The sequence below is a fragment of the Cottoperca gobio genome, chromosome 4 (genome assembly GCF_900634415.1).
Source record: "Cottoperca gobio chromosome 4, fCotGob3.1, whole genome shotgun sequence".
Classification (NCBI taxonomy): Eukaryota; Metazoa; Chordata; class Actinopteri; order Perciformes; family Bovichtidae; genus Cottoperca; species Cottoperca gobio.
The window spans coordinates 8,764,470-8,787,544 of record NC_041358.1 but is presented as its reverse complement, the minus strand read 5'-3'; the positions used below and the strand labels follow the sequence as shown (position 1 = coordinate 8,787,544).

At 42.0% G+C, this 23,075-nt stretch overlaps 1 protein-coding gene across 1 annotated transcript in view; it reads left to right on the top strand.

Annotated features, from left to right (window-relative positions):
• The window catches only part of exoc2 (exocyst complex component 2), a 49,544-nt gene that overhangs the window by 13,813 nt on the left and 12,656 nt on the right, over positions 1-23,075 (top strand). The window contains exons 4-11 of the mRNA XM_029430166.1: positions 1,056-1,182; positions 3,821-3,934; positions 5,281-5,405; positions 12,532-12,612; positions 14,355-14,500; positions 17,296-17,377; positions 17,493-17,595; positions 19,032-19,150. Coding sequence (XP_029286026.1) covers positions 1,056-1,182; positions 3,821-3,934; positions 5,281-5,405; positions 12,532-12,612; positions 14,355-14,500; positions 17,296-17,377; positions 17,493-17,595; positions 19,032-19,150 — 897 coding nt within the window. The remainder of the gene's footprint in view (positions 1-1,055; positions 1,183-3,820; positions 3,935-5,280; positions 5,406-12,531; positions 12,613-14,354; positions 14,501-17,295; positions 17,378-17,492; positions 17,596-19,031; positions 19,151-23,075) is intronic.

The following is a 23,075-nucleotide window of genomic DNA, read 5'->3' as shown; positions in this document are numbered from 1 at the left end:
TTTTATGTCAAATAATTGACAAATTAAATTAATTTAATGCAAAATTGCAAGTTTGTCGTGGAGGGCTTTTACAATCTGTGTGACTCTCTTATCTCTTTGCAGCCTTGATTCGGATAAACACATCTTATCAGGATTTTAAAATGACCCTGCAGGAAAAGCAACAGAGGAGGGAGAGTAGACAGTGGGCTCCTTTTTTTTCTTAAAAAGCAAATAGACAAATGCATTAAAAAATAAACAGTTCACCACTTTGGCAACACGTACAGTACATTGCATTGATTAAAGAAATTCTGCAAATAAATAAAACTCAAGTCAAAAACCCATTTGTCAAAATCAGATGAACACACTCCTGGTCGTGTGTTTCATGTGATATGATTTGTGGAAGTCAACCACACAAATGGTCTAACAATGTTTATTTTAGTTTTAACACACAGCATTAACATTTCACTAAACACTTGTGTGTCTCCTGAAAACGTCTGTTTCTGTGTAGGACTTGCCGTCTTTGTATTTGCTGCACACTTCTTTACGCCGCATATGTGTTGTCACATTGGTGAATGTTAGGGATTAGCACAACATATTGTGGCCTATAAATTTGTCTGTCGATAATGGGAAATTCATATTATTATGCATCATTGTGATAATGAAAAGATAGCAGATAAATGATCAGCTGTTAAAATTATGCCAAATTGCTTTGACTTATTTGCAGATTTTCCTTAATGCATTGTTTGTGTTGTCAACGTGAGATTTGAGTTGTGTTTTCTTCATTTGTATGTAGTTCCTGCAGCTGCAGTGTGTTGAGCTATCTCGACCGCTGTACATCTCTCTACCAGAACCTGAAAACATGTGATATGTGGCGTGTGTACAGAGTAGAGTAGACTTTGCACAAGTTTAATTACAATATGAAGAAACATAGTTAAAACAATTAGTAAAGGAAAATGTAATTTATGGTGCTGCGTGTGTGTGTGTGTGTGTGTGCGTGTGCGTGTGCGTGCGTGCGTGCACATCTGGGATGTGTTGTTGAACTCATTGACGTGTGACACGCCTCTCCTGTCCTGCAGGTATCCTGGACCAGTCTGCTGTGTGGGTGGAGGAGATGAACTACTACGACATGAGGACCGACCGCAACAAAGGCATCTCCCCCCTCTCCCTGCGACCCAGCAATCCACTGGGCATCGAGATAGACAAGTACGGACACACACGAATGCACGCACACAAAAATCACTCGGCACAATCACACCGCCATAAACACACGCGCTCTAGTCATCGAGTCATGGTTTACATCCCTAAACAGAAACAAACTCTCCCCATATGCAGGCGTTTGAAATATTATGCCAACACAGCAATGGCTAAAGAGCCTCTAACCGCTGCTCACAGGGAGTGGAAACAGAATAATTGTGTATAAAGCAGAGAGGACGACGGACGATAGAAAGGGATTTGGAAAGAACTAAGGCAGCGACCCACACACATGTTTGTATACCGCCTTGGAGCAGGCAGCGTGGTGCTGCCTCCCACGCGCCTGGCAGGGAGAGCACAAGTTGTAATATATAGTTTGTGTTTTCGGGCTCTGGCATCTCTGGGTTAGCGTTTGTTTGGTTTAGAGGGGCCGGGGGCAAGTGACCGTTTGTGGCCAGAGACGAGACCCCCATAGACAGGCTGGACCATTCACTCGTCTCCCAGCATAACAAGTCAACACGGTTCTCTTTGACAGTAATGTGTTGATCCGATACATATTAGTTTTAGAATACAATTTAATCGGAGGAGCTGTTTGTTAGTAAAAGAGCATCACTCTTTGCATGGTGATGTCACAGGATTGTTATTCAGCTGTAGATGTTTGCACGAGCTGTTTGTAACGTCATACTTGGCCTAGATATAATGTCTCTACGTAGAGCTTAGTTGTTACTAAATATTTCCACATGCTTAACTACAAAATGATGGTAATAGTGACACAAGATAAGGTCTGTTAGGTAGCGCAAAGATTCTCCTCTTTGCACTGAACCAATGCAAACACTCATGTGAATTTTGAATTGTCTTGTGAATTGGGACTAAACCTGATTATTTCTTTTTTTTAATTACTCTTCATTTATGCTGGGAAAATATATTTTAAAAGAAAGGCTTGGCTATTAAACCAACAGGCCAACCTCATTGTGATTTTATCATTTCTTAAATAGCAGTTCTTGCAGCTAAGGACTTACATTTGATCAACTTTGTCAGGCACACAAAAAGTCATCGTAACATAATGAAGCAACATGGACCTTTGCAAGAAAGCTCAAAGTTCAAAGCCGCAGTGTCTTCAGACTTCAAACTACATTGTTGATTACTGTTTGAGTACACAGCTCTACAGATGCTCTCCGAGCCTGACTGATTTACATATGACTAAGACATTCCTCAAGTTTTAACAGAGAAGTTACTAAGAACGTAGTTAACGAAAGACTTAACACATAAACTGAGTGATACATTTGTCATTAAATATTTATTACCGATCCTGGACCGTAGAGGAAACTGTCTCATCTGGTGAAATAGTCGGTTTCTCGTCATTTGGTCCACGCTGTAGTCGTACAGCACCTGATGCCTGCTGAACTGACGAGCTTAAATATCAAAAAGCTAAGAAACCTGTCCACTTAGTGTCTTCTGCGAACTGAATACATGTTAGAGCCTTGAAGTATGTCACTTCCGCAGGCAAGTGAATACTATCAGGAAGCTGCAGAGTGCCCTCCGCTAGTCTCATTTACGATCAGTATAACACACGATGTAAAGGTGCAGAAAAGGACTGCAGTGATCGTTACATGTAAGATTAGAGAGCAGTAGTTGCTGTATGGGACTGTCTTTAGTAGCCATCTGAGTTTGATATTTTCAATTCAAATTTCAGACCAAATAGTCTCTCCTCTGACATCTCACTCATTGTTTTTGTTTTTGTTGATGTGTGATTCCTTCAAACCACTCACTTCTTGCACATTTAAACATTTTCTTGAACATCAATTTCATCACACAGAAAAACACAGGTTTAAAACACATGCCACTTAACGTCTGAGTCTTTGATACATATACTTTAAACCTTTGAAGCTTGCAACTTTACTCAGTTTCCCATCTTAACTATTGCGACATCTCTTCCTGCAGTTCTTATATTCACTGCCCAAATTATTGTATGTAGTATATAGTGGTGTATATAGTCATATATCCCTATGCAACAACTCTGCAGAAATAATATTATGTCACATATCTGAACAGACGTGTGCATCAGACGTCACCAGGTGTATGGTTTTTCTGTTTCACACACCATAGACCTTAATGTACTGCCCGTGTGTCGGTTTGTCTACATACTGTATGTGTGTATCTGCAGAGTGGGTGGTGGTGGTGGTGGGTTTGGTTTGTGTAGGCTACGGGTCATTAGTAGAGATCAAACTTCCCTAATGAGTGCTGGGCCCTCCAGGGGCACCCAGGCGTCACACACTGCACTTCCCACGCCAAGTTCTCTCAGCCTGGGTACTTGTTGGCTGCACACTGCCCCCTTCTGGCAAACACTGACCCCAACATCACATTAAAAAAAGGAACTTACAATTTGCTCAAAACTTTTGCCAACCTGTCATTCATTTATTTATACATTTATTAAGTGTCTTTAAGTCACAAGAAAAGCGCTATAGAAGTCTAATGTATTATTATTATTATTATTATTATTATTATTATTATTATTATTATTATTACTATTATTTTTCTCTGTTTTAGTTCCATTACAGTTTGCACTGCATGATTTGATCCTTGGTGTACTCTTTTAATAAAGTGCAGTTGTTCTTTGTCCTTTGCTCTGTGTTCACCCGTCTTCTCTCAGAGGCAAAATCCCACAGAAAGACATCGAGCTGACATTTCCAGGGATGAGTGGAGACTTCACCAGTGAGAACTTTTCTGCCACCTGGTACCTCATAGAAAACCACACAGGCTCCAGGTGGGTCCTTTGTCATCACCATCCTTCATAACTACTAATACAAAGGGGAAAATAAAATAAAAATAAACAATAATATACTATAAATAATAGACTCTGGCCCTTTGTCCCAAGCTCTCCAGGAAGCAATGTGGGCTTTAATTTACATGATAGCCACTGGATGACTTGCATCATGTTTTTGTCCTCAACTGAAGTAACTAGACAAGAGACACAAAAGACAAGAGCCTTACAGGCTGCTGCAGAGACACAACTGAGGTCTAGGATTAATTCCCTGTGGCTTGGCTGAGTACACCATGAACTATAGTGGGAGTCTGGCATGTCCTGGTCTCTGTGCTAGCAACTCCTACGGGTCTTTTCTAGTAACACTCGTTGCTGGCAGGTGAGATCAGTGGCAGGTTACTTCATGTGTTACACATAGACATTGACAACAGATTATTATAGTCCAGTAGAACTGCAATTATTCGGTTAATCGATCATTTAACCGACAGGAAAGTAATCTGTAACAATTTTCACAATTGGTCAAATAAACCTTCAGGTTCCAGCTTCTCAAATGTTGATATTTGTTTTTAGACTGTTGGTCAGACATACCAAAGTATTTGAAGACATCACCTTGGACTTAATCAAGAAAATAATCCATAGATTATTGATCATGAAAATAATGTTTAGTTGCAGCCCTATGCCACACACTGGGAAATGGCAATGACTGACAGAAGGGAAAATGTATTGCACTTTAGTTTTATGGTATTCACTTTGAGGTTATAGTGCCGTGGCTGAATCTTCACATGGTCCTTCAGAGAGCAGTTAGGTATGTAGATGACGAAGCAGCCTCCTGACCCAAAAGCCCTGAGCCCAGTTGACTGTCATGTCAGGGCAGAGGAGAGTTATTTTGGACTCTCCTGGCTTCCTCTCCCCCTGCTTAGCCCTTCAGTAACCCAGACCCCGGGATCCAGCATGACCAGGGGCCTCTGTTTGGACCTAGCTGGGTGACTGTTTCTTCCTGCGGAGGAAACCTCACTTGGGACTCGAACACACGTACTTACATTGGCTGAAAATATGTGTTTGATTGTGTTTCTGTGATTCATGCTTGTGTGCAAAATTCAAAATATCAAAAATCAATCATTTGTCCGTTCTGACTTTTTAAATATGACTCTTCTGTTTGACATCGTACATTAGAGCCATTTGAAGACGTCATCTTGGGCTTTTGTAATTTTTCAATATTTTGGGACATTTAACAGACTAAACAGTTGAACAATTACCGAGACAAATTATGAAATGAATGACAGTAATTACTAATAAGAAGTTGCAGGCCTTAATATAATGGCATAATCATTTTGTTTTTGTTTCCTCAGTTTTGAGCATTTGAAGATTGCGGCCAATAACCTGAAGAAGCAGGCTACTAAGAAGAACGAGGGGAGTCTGGCCTATGTGAAAGGAGGCCTCAGTACGTTCTTTGAGGCCCAGGACGCTCTGGCAGGTGAGAGGGATTAACACATTTTTGTGTGCTATGGCATCGCACCAAACGGCCTTACGATTTAATACACAAACGTCCAAATCATCACTCTTCATCTCTGCTCAGAAAAGAGCTTTTCATTTTTGGAAAGCGTGCAAGTGTGCGTGTCTCTGGATTTCTTTTCCCCCTCCACATGCGGTTCAGCAGCGGTTGATTAAAGAGGCTCATTTGGACGCTGTGTGAAAACCCTCCACTTCGTACTACAGCTACACCAGCCAACCTCAACACGGCTAATTCACCTTCATCAAAATGAGATCAGCTCTCACCTGTTGCACACAGTCTCACATGAGTCTCCCTAGAGCCTGGAGGTACAGACACACACACACACACACACACGGCCACATGGACTTTCAGTTGACAAAAACGATTTGAAGGTAGCAGAGACTGACTGCTGTCGCTCTGCCAGGTACTTCAAATCAATTGTTCGCTTCATCATTCATACTTTTGTCTGTTTACCCTCTCCTCCCGCCGTAGCCGCTCAGTTACTTCCCTTTACTATTTATACGTACACTTTTCTGCCTCCATCATTATTATTATTGCTTTCCGTGTGTTTGTGCCCCAGTTGGGAGAGAGGCAATGTTTTCATTGTTAGTGGCTAAATCTAAATAAACGGAGCAGCCCAACACAATGCAGGCCAGAGTATTAGGACTGATAGTGCTGATAACGGACCCAATATGACCAATGGGAACAATGCGCAGTCATTCTCACGTTCAGACTGAGCGTGCCTACTGTGTGCCCACTGCCCTAATGGGAAATGTACAGTCTCTGCCGATGGAGGAAGTAACACACTATGGATGGACTCAAGTGACCTGTGAACCAAGAGGGCATAATGAATGCTTCGTGACGTGTGTGACAGGATGGGATAGACAGAAACTGAATATACGACGGTTAAAAGATGCCCCACTTGCTTTGCAACATCTAATGTTTTGATTGGGAACACTTTGAGTTAAACAAAGAAGGCAGACATAGTATGTTTAATACACTTTACATGTATTGTCAACTCTATCTAAAAACAAAATAACCAACAAACCTGACAAAACAATAATCAAGTGGTCTTTTTAATTCTGTCGTTTCATTCTTAAGAATAGTCGACATTGCTCTGTGTCTCAGTTTAAATATGCAATTGTTTGGTAAAAAGTTCACCATATTAACTTTTGAGGTTTAAAGCTAAAAGATAATCCATTAATCCTGCTTTATAAGTCACATCTGTGTAGCCTGTCCAATTTATGTTTTCAAGTACAGCTAACCAACATTAACTTATTGAATAGTTTAAAATCTTTTAGCATTTTCCAGCGTGTCCTTTTTGAACTTGACATTTTTCTATGCTTTCCACTAACTTTCACTGGTTATGAGTTCTTTCCCTTCGTGGCAACTGAACATAATGTACAGGAGCCAATAGAAGCTCTGATTAACTGTAACAGATATGCTAGAAATGAACATAAACATAATTGCTAGCTCATCAACAACAGGCTACAAACAACACAAAATGCCATAACTCAGTAACATAATACCAGGGAATCACTTTATCCTCGAATATCATACAACTCCCACTTTTCAAATTTAATTTCCACAAAAAAAAAACATTCTCATATTTAGACCAGCAACTTGACTTAAAAGTACATTTTTAAACTTCCCGACTCCTGCCTTCTCACCATGACTCATTACAGCACTACAACATCCTTTCTCGGCCAGGATTTGGCTCTCGGTCACAAAAAATGAAGTGGTGTCCCAGAATGGATAGCTCAAGTGGAGATATTCTGTATACTAGGTATGGTCTGCCAAACCCACATACCAGCCGACATGCTGCTAGCAGCCAGCCAGCTCGAGACAGCTCTGCAGCAGCTCACTGCCAGGCCTAGTTAGCACAGCTGCTGTCTGAGCAACTGTGAATCCTTTCTTTGTCTCTCAGCAGCTTTTGGCTGGTCTCTGTTGTTCTTAGTCTTTCCAAATGAACCTCACCTGAGATGTAGTTGGGGAAAATGTCAAGGAAATTAGCTGTGAAAGAAATTAACAGGTTGCTTGTGTGTTCTCCTTGTTTAGAATGTGCTGTGTTAGAACTTGCTGGAGTGCTTCCAGCCCTCTCAATCACCATCAAGACATTTTGGTCTCCTCTCCTGTTTATGTTCCCTTCTGCTTGCATGTGAGGTTTTTATTGATGACTTTAATAGAAGTCTTGAGTTACTTTTTAATGCAAGTGTAATGCTGGCGGCAAGGTGGAAACAAGATGGAGAAGCCACATCTGGCAAAAGAAATGAGGCGTATAGAAAATATTTAGAGCAAACAGCGGGACTCTGACTTCAATATCCGTGGGGTTTCTCTTCCTCCCTCCTTCTCTTGTCCCCGCTAATTGCTTCTTAATTGCTCACCAGAACAGCCAACCATCTCCAACAGAAATAGCCAAACAAAATCCCATATCTCTTTTTAATGAACTATGAACTCTGTGCTTAAGAACACAGTTTAGACTTTTGCATCTACAAACCACAAATCTTGTTAATTACAGTGCTGTTTGGGTTAGTTAGCTAATGCCGGCTTTTGGCAAATGAAGAAACAAGACTGAAATCAGGCCAGCTTGTTATGCTACGGCTGTAATGTGTTGCCTCATGTCACTTTGCATAAAAGGGAAAGGTGGTAGACAGATTTGAAATGTGGGTAAAAGAGACCGTTGGTGTGGAATCTGTTGGGAATCTGTATTAGCAGATTAGCAGAGATGAGGTATTGTAATTTGTATTAGGAGAAAAATGTTTAATGGGTGCATCCATGATTTATAAGAGCTACGAAAAAAATAATAACAAGCGCATATCTCATTGTATAACAGTATTTAAGAAAACCAAAGACTCAGGGACAATTATAAGAGGAAAGAGAGAAGAGAATATATATTCTTACTTCAAAGTAACGGTGTGTATAATTGGTAGTGGACAACAAGTGTTAATAAATAATAATAATAAAAATAACTTCAGTACTGCATGTGTTTAAATGTGGTTTGCGCCAGTGGGATTGATCCGTGAATCAGTGCAGATTAGACTACTGTACATAATACAGTGTGTGAGGCTTTGACTCAGAAGTTATGCAGCATCACTCGACGATGAGACGAGGTTCACATTAAGTAACCATTATTTTCCTTATGGATTTATCTGATGATACTTTTCTACATTCATCTTTTAGGCTGTAAAATGTCTTAAAATCCAAGTCGATGTGTTTAAATGTCTTGTTTTTCCCAGTCCAAAGATATTCAGTTTAATATGATATATAACAGAGAAAAGCAGGAAATATTCATATTTTAGACGCTGAAAACAGCAACGGTTAATTTATTATCAAAATCGTTGGTGATTATTGCTCTGTAATTGTTGCAGCTCTGGTTTACATGAGTGTAGATATAAACTCATTTTACCTGACATGTGGTTTGGTTCCTGCGGGTAGAGAGTTGGAAGTACAGTATATCTCAAAAGTGAGTACACCCTTTAGATTTTTGCAAATATTCTGTTATATCCTTTCAGGGGATAACATTATCCTACTGAAACTTTGATATAACTTAAAGTAGTCAGTGTGCTGCTTGAATAACAGTATAGATTTATTGTCCTTTGAAAATTACTCAGTACACAGCTGTTAATGTCTAAACAGCTGGCAACAAAAGTGAGTACACCCCATAGTGAACATGTCTAAATTGTGCCCAAAGTGTCAATATTTTGTGTGACCACCATTGTTATCTAGCACTGCTTTAACCCTCCTGGGCATGGAATTCACCAGAGCTGCACAGGTTGCTTCTGGAATCTTCTTCCACTCCTCCACGACGACATCACGGAGCGCACGGATGTTGGACACCTTGCACTCCTCCACCTTCCTCTTGAGGATGCCCCACATGTGCTCAATTGGGTTTAGGTCTGGAGACATACTTGGCCAGTCCATCACCTTAACCTTCAGCTTCTTCAGCAAGGCCGTTGTCATCTTGGAGGTGTGTTTAGGGTCATTATCATGTTGGAAAACTGCCCTACGGCCCAGTTTCCGAAGAGAGGGGATCATGCTCTGCTGCAGGATATCACAGTATATATTGGAATTCATGTGTCCCTCAATGAAATGCAGCTCCCCAGTGCCGGCAGCACTCATGCAGCCCCAGACCATGATGCTGCCACCACCATGCTTGACTGTAGGCAAAACACATTTGTCTTGGTACTCCTCACCAGGGTGCCGCCACACACGCCGGACACCATCTGACCCAAACAGGTTTATTTTGGTCTCATCAGACCACAGGACATGGTTCCAGTAACTCATGTTCTTGGATTCATTGTCTTCAGCAAACTGTTTGCGGGCTTTCTTATGCATCGGTTTCAGAAGGGGCTTCTGTCTGGGGCGACGGCCATACAAACCGATTTGATGCAGTGTGCGGCGTATGGTCTGGGCACTGACAGGCTGACATCCCACTTCTGCAACCTCTGCAGCAATGCTGGAAGCACTCGCACGTCTATTTTTGGAAACCAACCTCTGGATATGACGCTGAGCACGTGGACTCAACTTCTTTGGTCGACCCTGGCGAGGCCTGTTCCGAGTGGAACCTGTCCTGGAAAACCGCTGTATGATCTTAGCCACTGTGCTGCAACTCATTTTCATGGTGTTGGCAATCTTCTTATAGCCAAGGCCATCTTTGTGAAGCGCAATAATCCTTTTTTTCAGCCGCTCAGAGAGTTCCTTGCCATGAGGTGCCATGTTGTCCAGCATTCAGAGAGAATTGTGCCCAAAACACCAAATTTAACAGCCCTGCTTATCATTTACACCTGAATCCTTGTAACACTAACGAGTCACATGACACCAGGGCGGGAAAACAACATCATTGGGCACAATTAGGACATGTTCACTATGGGGTGTACTCACTTTTGTTGCCAGCTGTTTAGACATTAACAGCTGTGTACTGAGTAATTTTCAAAGGACAATAAATCTATACTGTTATTCAAGCAGCACACTGACTACTTTAAGTTATATCAAAGTTTCAGTAGGATAATGTTATCCCCTGAAAGGATATAACAGAATATTTGCAAAAATCTAAAGGGTGTACTCACTTTTGAGATATACTGTATATTTAAAGGCCAAATGGGCATTTACTCAAATAATGTAATGTCAAGCAGCGATATTGTTGCATTCCTGAATGGCTTATATCAAGTTATTCTTGCTAGTTTTGAGGACAGTTGTTGTTTTGTAGTGGTCTGATTTGTATGCTAGTTTGTGATTACCAAATTGGCTGATATTTTGTTGGATAATATTTTAGTTGTTTGCAGAAGGGAATTTGTTTTGCAGGGAAGAAAGTAGTGGTCCTATAGACACTCCATGTGAACCACCAGAGACTGGTGACAGAAATGGAAGATTGTGGGCATGGTGCCTCAGTGACAAACAGAGCCGTGCATCTGGGACAGAGCTGCTCCGGCCGATTGACGGACTGTCAGGGAGTCCAGGGTTGTTTCTACTAAAATGTTGAAATTTGAGGTTTTTCATTGTTGTGTGAACAGGAAGTCTCCCAGTGATGCAGGAAACGGAACGGCTACCGTGTTCTAAAAATGCCAGATTCCCAGCGTCTATTCCCCGAGCCCCCCGGCCCCGGCAGGAGTCAAAACATCTCCAGCTTTAGAATCCAGGAACACTGTATTTTTATTCTTATTCAGTTTTTTTCTTCTTCCCTCAACGGTTCCAGGAAGTGAAGCGGGAGCTGCAGCTCTTCCTCAGGTCCTGGCTGCGTGTGTTATCCGGACTCTGACCTGATGTTTAGGTTAGCCGTGACGTCATCAGCCCTTCAGTGTGTGACAGATGCAGAGGACACACAGCTGGCAGCAGGGCAAGGGGGGAGAGTGTGGAGACGTGAAGCAGACCTGCAGTGTGTGTGTCTTCGTCTTCCTGTGTGTTCGGCCCTATCAATCCTGTGCTCTCCCATATACACTCCCACGTCTACAGGCCTTTGTCCTAACCTGCATCTGGTCGAATTTTCGGTCGGCATCGAGAGGTCCACGAAAGGGCCAGCGATGTCCGTACTGATTAGGCAATGGCATGTTTGAACAGCGTGTTTTAGGAATACCTCAGCCTCTGCCTTGAGGCTTCTGTCTGTCAGAATGGACCCACATATTTATTTACAGAACACTCCCCCCTTCACTTTTCCTCCCGCTCCCTCTGCTGTGTCTGAGCTCTGCTAACAGCGAGCATTTACAGTTGTGGGAGAAGAGAAATGAGAGGATCGTTGTACTTCTTTTTTTCTCTCTCCTACGTTTCTGTCTCTTAACTTCATTCTTGAGATGTCTGCCTGTTGCATATTTGAATCGCTCCCCAAGTATGTACGAGAAGGTCTCCGAAGCCTTCTCCACCTCTCTTCCACTCTGTCAATAAACCCACACTGCAGCTCTCAGCACCCAACTGCCCACTACTGCACACCATTTATTTATTCACTGGGGTAGCCACACCACTCGCTCTGCCTTTTTTTGCTCTCTCTGTTTTCTCCCCTCATTCCCTCTTTAAAAAGTACCTCTCCCGCGTAAAGCTCTCCATGCTAAGTGATGGATACAAGCCATCAGAGATCCTTCTCCCCTCTCCCCCCAAGCAACAGTCATTTTTGGCATCCAGACCTCCAGCTCCGCTCTCCCAAATGTTATTTTTCAGAGAGTTGAAACATTTTAGATTCACATTACCTCCAGGTCAAAGGGCTCCAAATGTCCCAAGACCACAAAGCTGTGCTGTTAATGGCTCTGGTTAGGTGAATTGATCCAGTACAGTAACTGCTGGGACAAGGTCATGTCGTCTGTTGCGTGGGAACAGGCGCAAGGCGCGGTGGGGGGGGGGGGGGGGGGGGGGGGGGGGGGGGCGGCGGCGGCGGCGGCGGCGTGGTTATCTCCCATCTATAACTGGGGTAGTTGTTTATTGTTTTACCTTTGGTTCCTGAAATTGAAATTGTTCCTGTCTCAGGAGAATGCACGTTAGTTACGCTGCAGTGTAGGGAACCATTACTTTTTTTTTTGTTCACATTTCTTCCCACCTCAACATTCACGCTAAGTTTTATTATTTCTCTGATTTGTATATTTCTGTGTATTTCACTGTATTAAAACTTAAGACTCTTGTGTTGCAGCGATCCACCAGAGGCTGGAGTCTGATGGCACAGAGAGAGTGGAGGGATCCATGACCCAACGACTAGAAAACATCCTCAACAGTAAGCATCCTTTTATTCCAGCCCCACGAGAAAATGCAAATGTACAGGTTCAGTTTTTGGGACATTTCCCCAAAACACATCCTCTTGGCACATAAAGGCATTAAAGGCATTGCTTGGCGATGACAATGACGTGTATGTATTGTACTGCAAGCTGGTTTGCCAAATCAGATTTGAATTTAGACGCAATGAGAAATTCCACAATCTTTTTATTTGTTTAAGATTTCGTTTTGCTCTCCATACCCTTCAAAGTGTTGCACCCTTTTGGCTCCTTTATGTACAAAACTTCTTACAATTTACGTTAATGTTTTCCAAAAATGTAGCTTTATACGTAAGATACAATTCAGAGAGGGAAATATTCTAGGTCATTAATTCAAATGACTTCACTCAGAGGTCAATTATCAATAGGGAACAGATCTTTTATGTGTAATGTCGACTCAAGGCTCAGTTCTCACAGTCCTCCTCAGCAGATGGAACTGGCCCACGTGTCATCATGCAACATCATCATGGGGGGAGTTTGTAAACCCTGTTCTCAGTTAAAAGACGATAACAGGTGTTGGAAGTGAACGGCCTTGATCTTTCTTCATTTACTGAGCGTTCGAAAAGCTAGTATGTCACAAACCTTTAGTTGAAGTTATTTAGTACACAAACACTTCTCCACCCTTTTGGTTTCTAGGTTTGGTGAACCTAGGGTGAAATTTGGCATGGAGGTCAAGTGTGGGTGTGAAGGTTTGTGTTCATACCAAATGTGGGAGGCATCATTTCAGTCAGCAGAGAGTCTTTGTGAGTGTGTGTGTGTATGCAACTTTGAACTCTGTTTAATCTATTATATAATTGCTTTCTTGCAAATGAAGAACCCTTTTTGGGGTTATTTTTTCTCCCTGCGTACTTTGATCTATAGTTACAGTGTGTCCTTGGGTTGATTTTTACATGCTCCAGTAAAACTGAATGAGCAAAAGCCTCAAAGCAATCATGAGAAGAGACAGAGTCTGCTACTCTGTGCTGCCAAACTTATCGCACACTGTTACGCCGTCTATTAACCGAACACATGTACTCCGTGTATGTTCAGTCTGTAGATCTTCCCCCCCCCCTTTCTCTTTTACAATCAGATCCCTTAGCAGATCCTGTGTTCCCACCCTCTCATCTCATACATGATAATGTGCCTCCTCTAATGGAGGGTCAATAAGCAGGTCCTTTTCCCGGAGTCTAGAGTAAATAAACCTCCAAGCCGGACATAGCTTTCATCCCCACAGCCCCAGACTTGTGGGCCCAGGCCACCATTCACCCCTAAAAACTCATGCGTCAAACAAGCAGCACCATTCAGCCAATCACAAAATAAGAATGTTAGTTTCATGACATCTAAGATTGGCGATTGGAAAAATGTGAAATATTCCTCTGTTGGGTCCCATGCTGTTTTTCCTTCAGGGGTTTTGTTTTGGGGGGTGGGGTTTTGTTATGATTAGAAGAACTATTTTCTTTTTCTATTTGACGGCGCATCCGAGGCCACCCACGAAGCCAGTTAGTCGTGCAAAGGTCCCACTCAGCTGTCTGAAAGAGAGATAGCTGTCACTTTCTCCTTAGCAGCTCAACCTCTACTGTGTCAGATAGCATACAGAGCAGGAAGAAAACCAGAGACTGACATTAAAAGGGAAATGTGGTATCAACATTTATTTTTATAGTATCCCAGTTTCTCATTTGCTCTTTCGCTCTCACTCACTCTTTCTGTCTCTGTGCGTTTCTCGTAGGAGCGAGTGATACTGCAGATACTCTTTTCCAGGAGGTCTTGGGGCGGAAGGACAAAGCTGACTCCACACGCAATGCACTCAACGTCCTGCAACGTTTCAAGTTTCTTTTCAACCTGCCACTCAACATTGAACGCAACATCCAAAAGGTACCAGCCACATTGGGGGTGGGGCATTTGATTCATGTAAGAATTCAGATTATTTTATCCTATCGATTCAAAACTTCCAAAAATTGTTTTTTTTTTACTACAAAAGAACCTAAAGATTTCTACTGATGGACAGTTATCCTACACTCCAAGTCCAAGTCGTTTCGAGCATTCTACTAATAATAACTTCCACTTCTACAGGGTTATTTGTGCCTAAGCCTACCAATAATGTATTTATGTAGCAGACAACGTTTGTATAACTTCCATTTGTTATTCTCGAAGTCACTGATAATTGAGAAATACTACACACTTTAACAAGTTTTATTTGTGCAAATTTAGCATGGATAAATGTTACATTATGTCTTAGGTTTTGCCTTTGTGTGTTTACATTATTGCAATCAGTTGATATAACCTTTCAAATATAAAAACTGCAAAATCTTATACACACTTATACTCTGCTTTCATGAATTTGCCACACAGCCTTTATTAGCCGACTAGAGTACATCTTGAAATCGGCACCCTTATATACTCAATTTGAGAATCGCTTTTGAATCGGATTTTTAATTCAAAACAGCAAAATGTAATTGGATCATGAGCTACCAAAGGTTTCATACGCCTAATCCATAATAAATGTATGTGCGAAATAAAAATAGAATCACCAGCACATACGTGCCTGATACAAAATATACGCAGCCGGTGCCTCCACACCAGTACACTTGTAATGCTGTCATTTAATCTGTGTTCAGTGAGATATTGAATCATTCATCAAGAATGTAAATCCCTCAGCTCTCTGGGCGGTGGACGAGGTGACAATCTGTCTCAGAACTTCCCAAAGTTATTTTCAAACTTAATTGAAGATATGCTGTATCACCTGCGCATAATGTATTTTAGACGGTGGAGGGGCATCTCATACACACTGTGGAGACCCCCGCAGATGATGCCCCCCATCAGGAGACACCAGGGGCTTTATTGTGGCAGCCCAGCAAACTTTATCTGTAAATATTATATTATATTATATTGTTTAAATAATCCCTTTTCTAAATTAATAAATCATATGTACAAAATAAATCCTTCTTGAACCTTGAAATCAAATAAGTTTTCATTCATTTTCATTTATAGTTCATGTAAATGAAATACACAATATATTCATTATATATATTATTTATTTCAATTAATTTACATTTAATTTGTTAACAAGTTTCTCCAGCAGAGAGAAGAGTCTGTCCACAATCTATGTAAAATATAAATCGCTTAGGTTTGAAAGTTAAGGTCTTAAAAGTTCTACTTTCAAAGGCTAACTTAGGTCGGATGCTGGCAGCCAAGCTGCATCGTACAGCGGCAGCTAGCTTAACTAGCATCGTCACTAACGTCTCGTTTTAAGGTCCTTTTGGATTTTATAACATTTGTATCGTTAGCTATTCGAGCGAGTTGAAACCCAATACTTACATTTAAAAGTATATCCATTTGCCGTTACTGTTGGGTCGGGGGGAGCCATTTTTCCTATTTTCGTAATGAATCTTGGGATACGTGTGGCTGTGAAGGATCCATCAGATGTATCCTCCAAATCCGGAAAAAGAAGGCTGCATTTGTCGGCTGCATTTGAAGGAGCCGCCGAAATGGGACACCCCTGTCGCGGCCGTTGTGACGTAATCGGTCTACAAATGCAGCCCCTGAATTGAAACACAGCTAATGTCTTAGCTTTGCCTTTGTGTGTTTCATGACATAATTTGCTACACAGCCTTTATTAGCAGATTGGAGTAGATCTTGAAATCAGCACCCTTATATATTCAATTCAAGAATCAGGTTTTTAATTTAAAACACCAAAATCAAATTGGATCATGAGATACCAAAAGTGGATAAAGGTTTGCCTTTGTGTGTTTCATGACATAAATATTCGATCATTCATCAACAAATCCTTCAGCTCTCTGAGCGGTGGAGGAGCTGTTTTGCAGTCTCAGAACCTTCCTAAGCATTGTTTGGTGCTTAGGTCTGGTTATTTGTGATGCCATTGTTTTCATCTTGGTGTTCCAGAAACTAATCTTGAGTTAATTCAGCTGTCGTAGCTGTCCTGTGGCCTAATATTCCTCGGTTATTCTAAAACCAAAGGAGAGTGATCATCATAAAAAGCCTAATGTCTCCGATGTCTCCACCATGTGTAACTTCACCTCACAACTGGCCTTATAGCTGCAATATAATGCATAAATATATATAAACATAACCCCAAAGTAGAGGCAAAAACAAAAAGACCTAGATACCACTACGTAACAAATGTGAAAACATAATAGCATTAGTTACTAAGTAATCTTTGTACCTGTTGCTTGTTACACACAGTTTTAGATACAATTGGTAGCAATGGCAGCTTTGTGAAACTCAGTGTCCAATATCATTAAAACCATGGCACAGAGGGGTTGATTAAAGTCAGTATTTGAGCAGTTTTGCTGTGCATTACAAATATTGTCATGATTTTCAGAACATTATATTTAATAAAGGCTGTTTTTGGGTCAAATGCATTGTTATATGAACATCAGTCTTTTGCAACATTATGATTCTTGTGAAGCTGCCTTTTTTAATTATTAATTGTAAGTACTTTTTTAATACAGTGTTTCTTTTGCATCTATCCCCACCAGTATGTATATTTGTTTTAAGGCGCAGCTTGGATGGCTGTCATCCAGAGGGTGGAGCTAGAGAGGCTTAAATACACAGTGTGTGTGTGTGTGTGTGTGTGTCACCATTGTCAAGTTGGAAAAAGAGAAACTGCCTGAGCTGCATTATTAACTGAACTGACTTTTCTCTCTCAGGGTGATTACGATGTGGTGATCAATGACTATGAGAAAGCCAAATCCCTCTTTGGCAATACTGAAGTCCCTGTTTTCAAAAAAGGTAAACAGATATTGTTTTCCTTTTTTTTGCATTTTTACCCCAAATTTATGAAATGAAGTTGAAAAAATGTCAATGCCAATTTGAAAACAATGTTTTTCCTGTTGCTCTGCTCTAGTGTATGCTGAGGTTGAGACGAGGATCGCAGCTCTGAGGAGTCTCTTACTGGAGAAACTGCTGCAAACCCCGTCGACGCTGCACGACCAGAAGAGATACATCAGGTCTCTTTACGTCTTCATAATCCTGCGACAGCTATGTCATACCGTCTGTCTTCCTCCCAGTCGTACACTTTGATTAGTTTCATTATCTACATGTGAAACGGTTTTGTTTTTTTAAACCCTATCCAGCAGTTTTTACATTTCTCAGTCTTGACATGTGTCACATTGTCTCCACACATTGAGAACAGTCTGTACATGAAATCTAAATTCATGACCTATAGTTTACACTCTTTTCGCTACACTTTTGATTTCTTTGATGTCTGTCTGTGTCATCGTTTACCAGGACTTCATCCTCCGTCCACTTTCCTCTGTCTGCCTCTCACGTTTCTCTGAATGTTCACTATTGGCTCTCTGTTATTCCGTTCTGTTGTTTCTGTTTCTATTTTTCTCTCTTCCCTGCCTCTCTCTCCCCCTCTGTCCTTCTGCCTATTCATACTTGTGGTCTCTCCCGATTTATTATTGTTAAGACCGACCTGTCAGGATCACAGAGACCAGTTCTCAACCACACGGCAACATCTTTCATCCTGCTGCATTAGGCACGGCTCTGAACGCCCACTCAGCTCCTGTTTACTCTTGCCGTGGATGGTGTGTGTGTGTGTGTGTGTGTGTGTGTGTGTGTGTGTGTGTGTGTGTGTGTGTGTGTGTGTGTGTGTGTGTGTGTGTGTGTGTGTGTGTGTGTGCGGGTTGCTCAATCTTTTGAAAGATGCCACCTAATGAGAAACAAATGAGCGGTTGGTGACAGTAGAGGGAGCCAGGCCACAACTCAGAGAGTGAGTCATCTGACATCCCACAGGTCACCGAGTGATGCCCAGGAAATAAACTCCTCGGAGAAGAATTATTATTGGATTATGAGAGATGGATAAGAGGGACAAGAATTTGCCGTTATTGGTGTTTTTCTTTCTGCTCCTTCCTTTTTGTGTCTAATGTACCTTTAAGACAGCACTTCTACAGAAGCCCTAAGAGGCAAGTGAGACAAATCATTTTTGATGTATGATCTAAATAGTTTTATCTCCTGTGTTTATAACTTAAGAACAGTTGAGAATAAGAGGTTTTGCTAAGAAACACTTTCTAAGTTACTTTTTTTGCATCTGTGTCAACAGGTGGGAAACATTTAGTTTAGTTTTGTCGGGCTCCTTTTTATAACTTTTAGTTGTTGTACCTCGGCCCCAAGAGGCTGAAGTGCACTACTACCTCATGTTCTGAATAGAACTAAAAGGTCATGTTTTCTTTTAGGTGAGTTTTAATTTCTCAATACGCTCTAAACACAAGTTACATAAACTTGTTTCACGGATGAAAAAAAAAATAAGGAATAAAAAATGAATCACCAGAATTGTATTTCTGCCTCTCAGAGCTTCCCCACCAGAAGAGGTGTTTCCTTTTTTTAAAAAATGTTTTTATTTGAATCTAAATGTTTCACACCTGTGTGTTTGTGCGTGTAGGTACCTGTCGGACCTGCACGCTCCAGGCGACCCAGCATGGCAGTGCATCTACGCTCAACACAAGTGGATCCTGCAGCTGATGCAAAACTGCAGAAATGAGTTCATCAGTGGCCAGAGAGGTGACTAACTCACACACATGTTTGATATCACTCGCCTTTGTACACATGAAGTGAAAAGCCCCTGTTTAGCATTTCCAATCAAGCGGCTGGTGGATGTCATGTGAGTCTGAAGGTAGCTGAGGGAAGAGAGCAGGCCAGCTGCCTCTCTATCGTACCAGCTCTCTGCTTGCATTCCCCCTCTCCGTCATCGCCATCCCCTGCTCTGCTCCAGGCCCGCGTGTTTATTTTTTCATGAATGTATGAATAAGATGAAAGTGAGGGAGCATTGGCTTTGGATTTGGGTTTCAGGGCTTGACATCTTACTGCACACGCACACACATACAAACTCTCTTTCTCGCTCACACACGGCTTCACAGATGGATTGGAACAATTAACCCCAATTAAGCTGTTCCTCTGTTAAATCAGCCAGCAGAAAAATGTGAATGTGAAACCGTCCGCTCAGGAATCGCCAACCACGCTTACACACACACACACCTACACACACACACACACACACACACACACACACACACACACACACACACACACACACTCCTACACCCATACTCACACACACAAAGGCACCCATACAAATACATTGCGAGTGGGTGGCTGCTTCACACAGTGCAGCTGGAACATAAACATGTCTAATGCTAAGGCTAACAGTGGTTTCCGGGGCTCAGGCTTGATGGATCTGGGGGTCGGTGTGTTCCCTGCCTCTCCACAGCTAAATATCATGTCAGGGATGGCCCCTTTTTCAGTCCACACATGCATTCCTCAGCAGAACAACTTGTGGCAGTGAGGGATTCTGAAATTGCATACACATCAAATGCAACCCAACTATTGTGAAAATTGCTTGTTTGCAAAAAGAAATGCACATTTACAGTTCGTTTATTTACTTTAATATACCAGTATCAGTCATTTGAAACGTTTAAGTGTTTAAAGAGAAGCATTATATCCAAACAATATCCTATATACAATGCAATGCTGACACTGCATAACCAGACACATTTACTGCACACAACAAGTCCTTAAACCTAAAACACATAACCGGTCATTTGTCAGTGTCTTCCAAAATGACCTGTATGACTTTTCCAAACTAGACTTAATGGATGTTTCCTCATCTGCCACATCTAAGGTGACGCTGTGTTTAAGTCTAGGCAACTGAAGCTTCTTGGTTAAGGTGAGAGAACCTTCCTATTTAAAATAAACCAAACTTAACTGTTTCCAGCAGACAGGACACGAGTTGCGGTCATCGCTGTCGAGGTCATGCGATTCATAAATCCTCCCCGTCCCTGTTGGACTAAGACTTTTCTGCGGTGTTGTGAATAACGTCACGCTACCTCCGCCTCTGCCACCGAGAGAGGACAGTCATTATTCGCGCAACCACATAAGGCCACTTGTGAGGAAAATGTAAATGTAGGTTCGCTTTAAAGGTACCCTGTGAAGTTTTCTCATAAATAAACACAATTCTGTTTACATATTGTGTTTCTCGTCAAAACAGTTGCAAAACTGAATATTGAATATTTTGAAACCTGCATCCACGTTCGCAGTCCTCGTCTTCCCTACTTCTTGCTGGCGCATTAATAGTTTCTTGGTTTGTTAACGGCAATAATTGTAGATCAGTGGAATAACGCAAAACTATCAGGCAGGAGTGAGTTTCATCACGTCACCCACCTGCTCGTGCACAGACCTGAGCATCCTCGTGTGGGTCTTGGACTTATTGAGAGAACTGGACTCCAGGTTCTAAGATGAAAGTTGCTCTCTGGGCACATACAGCAAAAAAAAGTCTTCCAACTTTTTGGGCACATTGAGCATGTGTGAGTCGGCTGACTGATGGCACAGAAACAGTTACTTATACGGATCTTGGAAACGGACTTGGCAAACAATACAAACAAAACAGCATGGCTACTGGTCAAAAGCTCCACAGGGTACGCTTAAGTGATTAAACAATTGACCAACACTGTTATTTTTCTGGTGATGACGGTCTTCATCTACATAATGACAAAGCATACACACACGTTGTACTTAAAGGCTTGCACAATGTTAATTTCTACTCTCGTAGTTTGCTGCAGCCAGCTGTCTCCTGTCCCCTCTCCTGTATTTCCACCTCTTCCCCTCACACACACACACCTGGTAGCTATTTACCATCCCCGGTCTTGGCTGCTCACCTCTCGCCCAAGTACGAAACCCGTGCCTCTTGAAACATCCCTCCACCCAGGCAGCCCTTGAACAGCCACCATCATAAAAACCACATCCACTACATTCCCTCGACCCCGCTTCCTCCCCCTCCCTCCCACCCTTACCCCCTCCTCTCAAATAGCCAGGGTCCCCCTTAGCGGTACCTCACAGCCTGCCCCTCTGCTGGCGGCCTCCTCTTCCTCCTCGTGTCACATTCACCAGCTCAGTGTGTTAATAAGCCATCTCTTTATGCTATTGTCAGCATCACACGTGGCAGGGATTAGTCCTCTGTGATGGATCATGTCTGCAGTAACTCATGTCATTTTTTCTCTGTCTCCAGAGTATGAGGTCAGAGGCCGTTCTGGTGGAGTTATGATTCCATTAATTACCCTATGAATTGCCATAAATGTGAAATAGACCCATCCATCTCTGTTGGAACAAAAGCCTGAAGTTCCAGCTTTCTTGTGAGGAAGCATAGCAGCGCAAGTTGCTTCCGTATGTCTAAACAGTCCCATCGTGCCCCGGTGCTGCAATCTGACTCTGCCCGATTCAATTATAAACTGCAGAAGTCTTATTTCCCGAACAGCGCTTCTTCTGCCAATATCAATAAAATTAGCAGGACATTTTGCTCGTAGGAAAATCGGTTTGTCAGAGAACAATTAGAGGGATTCTACAGTTTGTACTTTTGACTGGGAAACATGCGGTTGTGATTTTAGACTCCGTACCACTCTAGAGGAACTGTGTTAATTATCACACTTCAGTTGGGATGTTTACCAAGTGTTTGCATGTGTATCAGTGCAGGGTGGTGTGTTCCTGAGGGCCATTTTTATAAAGTCTTACTTTCTACCACCAAGAAATCCAGGATGTCTGTTCATCAGTTTAATGTGAACAAAAATCCAGTTTGCATGGAAAACGCTGGCCGTTTACATCCGGTGCTTTCTTACTGTCATTTTCACTTTATACCCATTTTTGTCTTTACTTTTGGTTAACGATAAAATACGGAGGTCAGTGTTTTCAAGAAGGAAGCTTAACAACCTTTGGGTCCTAATTACATAAAAATCTAAAATATCTTTCTACGTTTTGGGTCAACATCTGTGAAAATGTCCGAGTCTTGTATATTCTGTAGCGTGAGAAATAAGTTACATTCAAACAGGAGTCAGTAAGGTGTGTGTGTGTGTGTGCGTGTGTGTGTGTGTGTGTGCGTGTGCGTGTGTGTGTGTGTGTGTGTGTGTGTGTGTGTGTGTGTGTGTGTGTGTGTGTGTGTGTGTGTGTGTGTGTGGTGTCAGGGACCCCTTGGGGAACAGGAACTTATCGGACCTGCAGAGAAGCATCAGACCTGATGAGGAAGTGAGCAGAGGCGTATTGTTTCAGCGTCTTTAACATACATACACAGCACTTCCTATATTTTAACCTTCAGACTTTTAGCAAGAAACAACATAATGAATAGTTTGAGCGCTTAAAGCCGCCCCGCACACCTAAACTGACTCACACACACTTGTGCATTCTGAGGACACCGGGGGTTCAGTTGACACCTGGATCAACAGCAGCTCTCATCCCTGTAAAAAGAGAGGAAAACATCACAGAGGCAGGCTCTGCCCAGCTCCATATGGGCTGTGTGTCAACGTGGCGTGTGTGTGATGTGAGAAAGCTTTGTGTGTTTACAGATAATCTGACTCAATTCAGAATTTCCTTACATTTTCTAGACTGGATGGCTGTGTTGTGTGCGTGGCCGCCTCAACCGCGTTCGCTCCTTTGCTGGGGGATT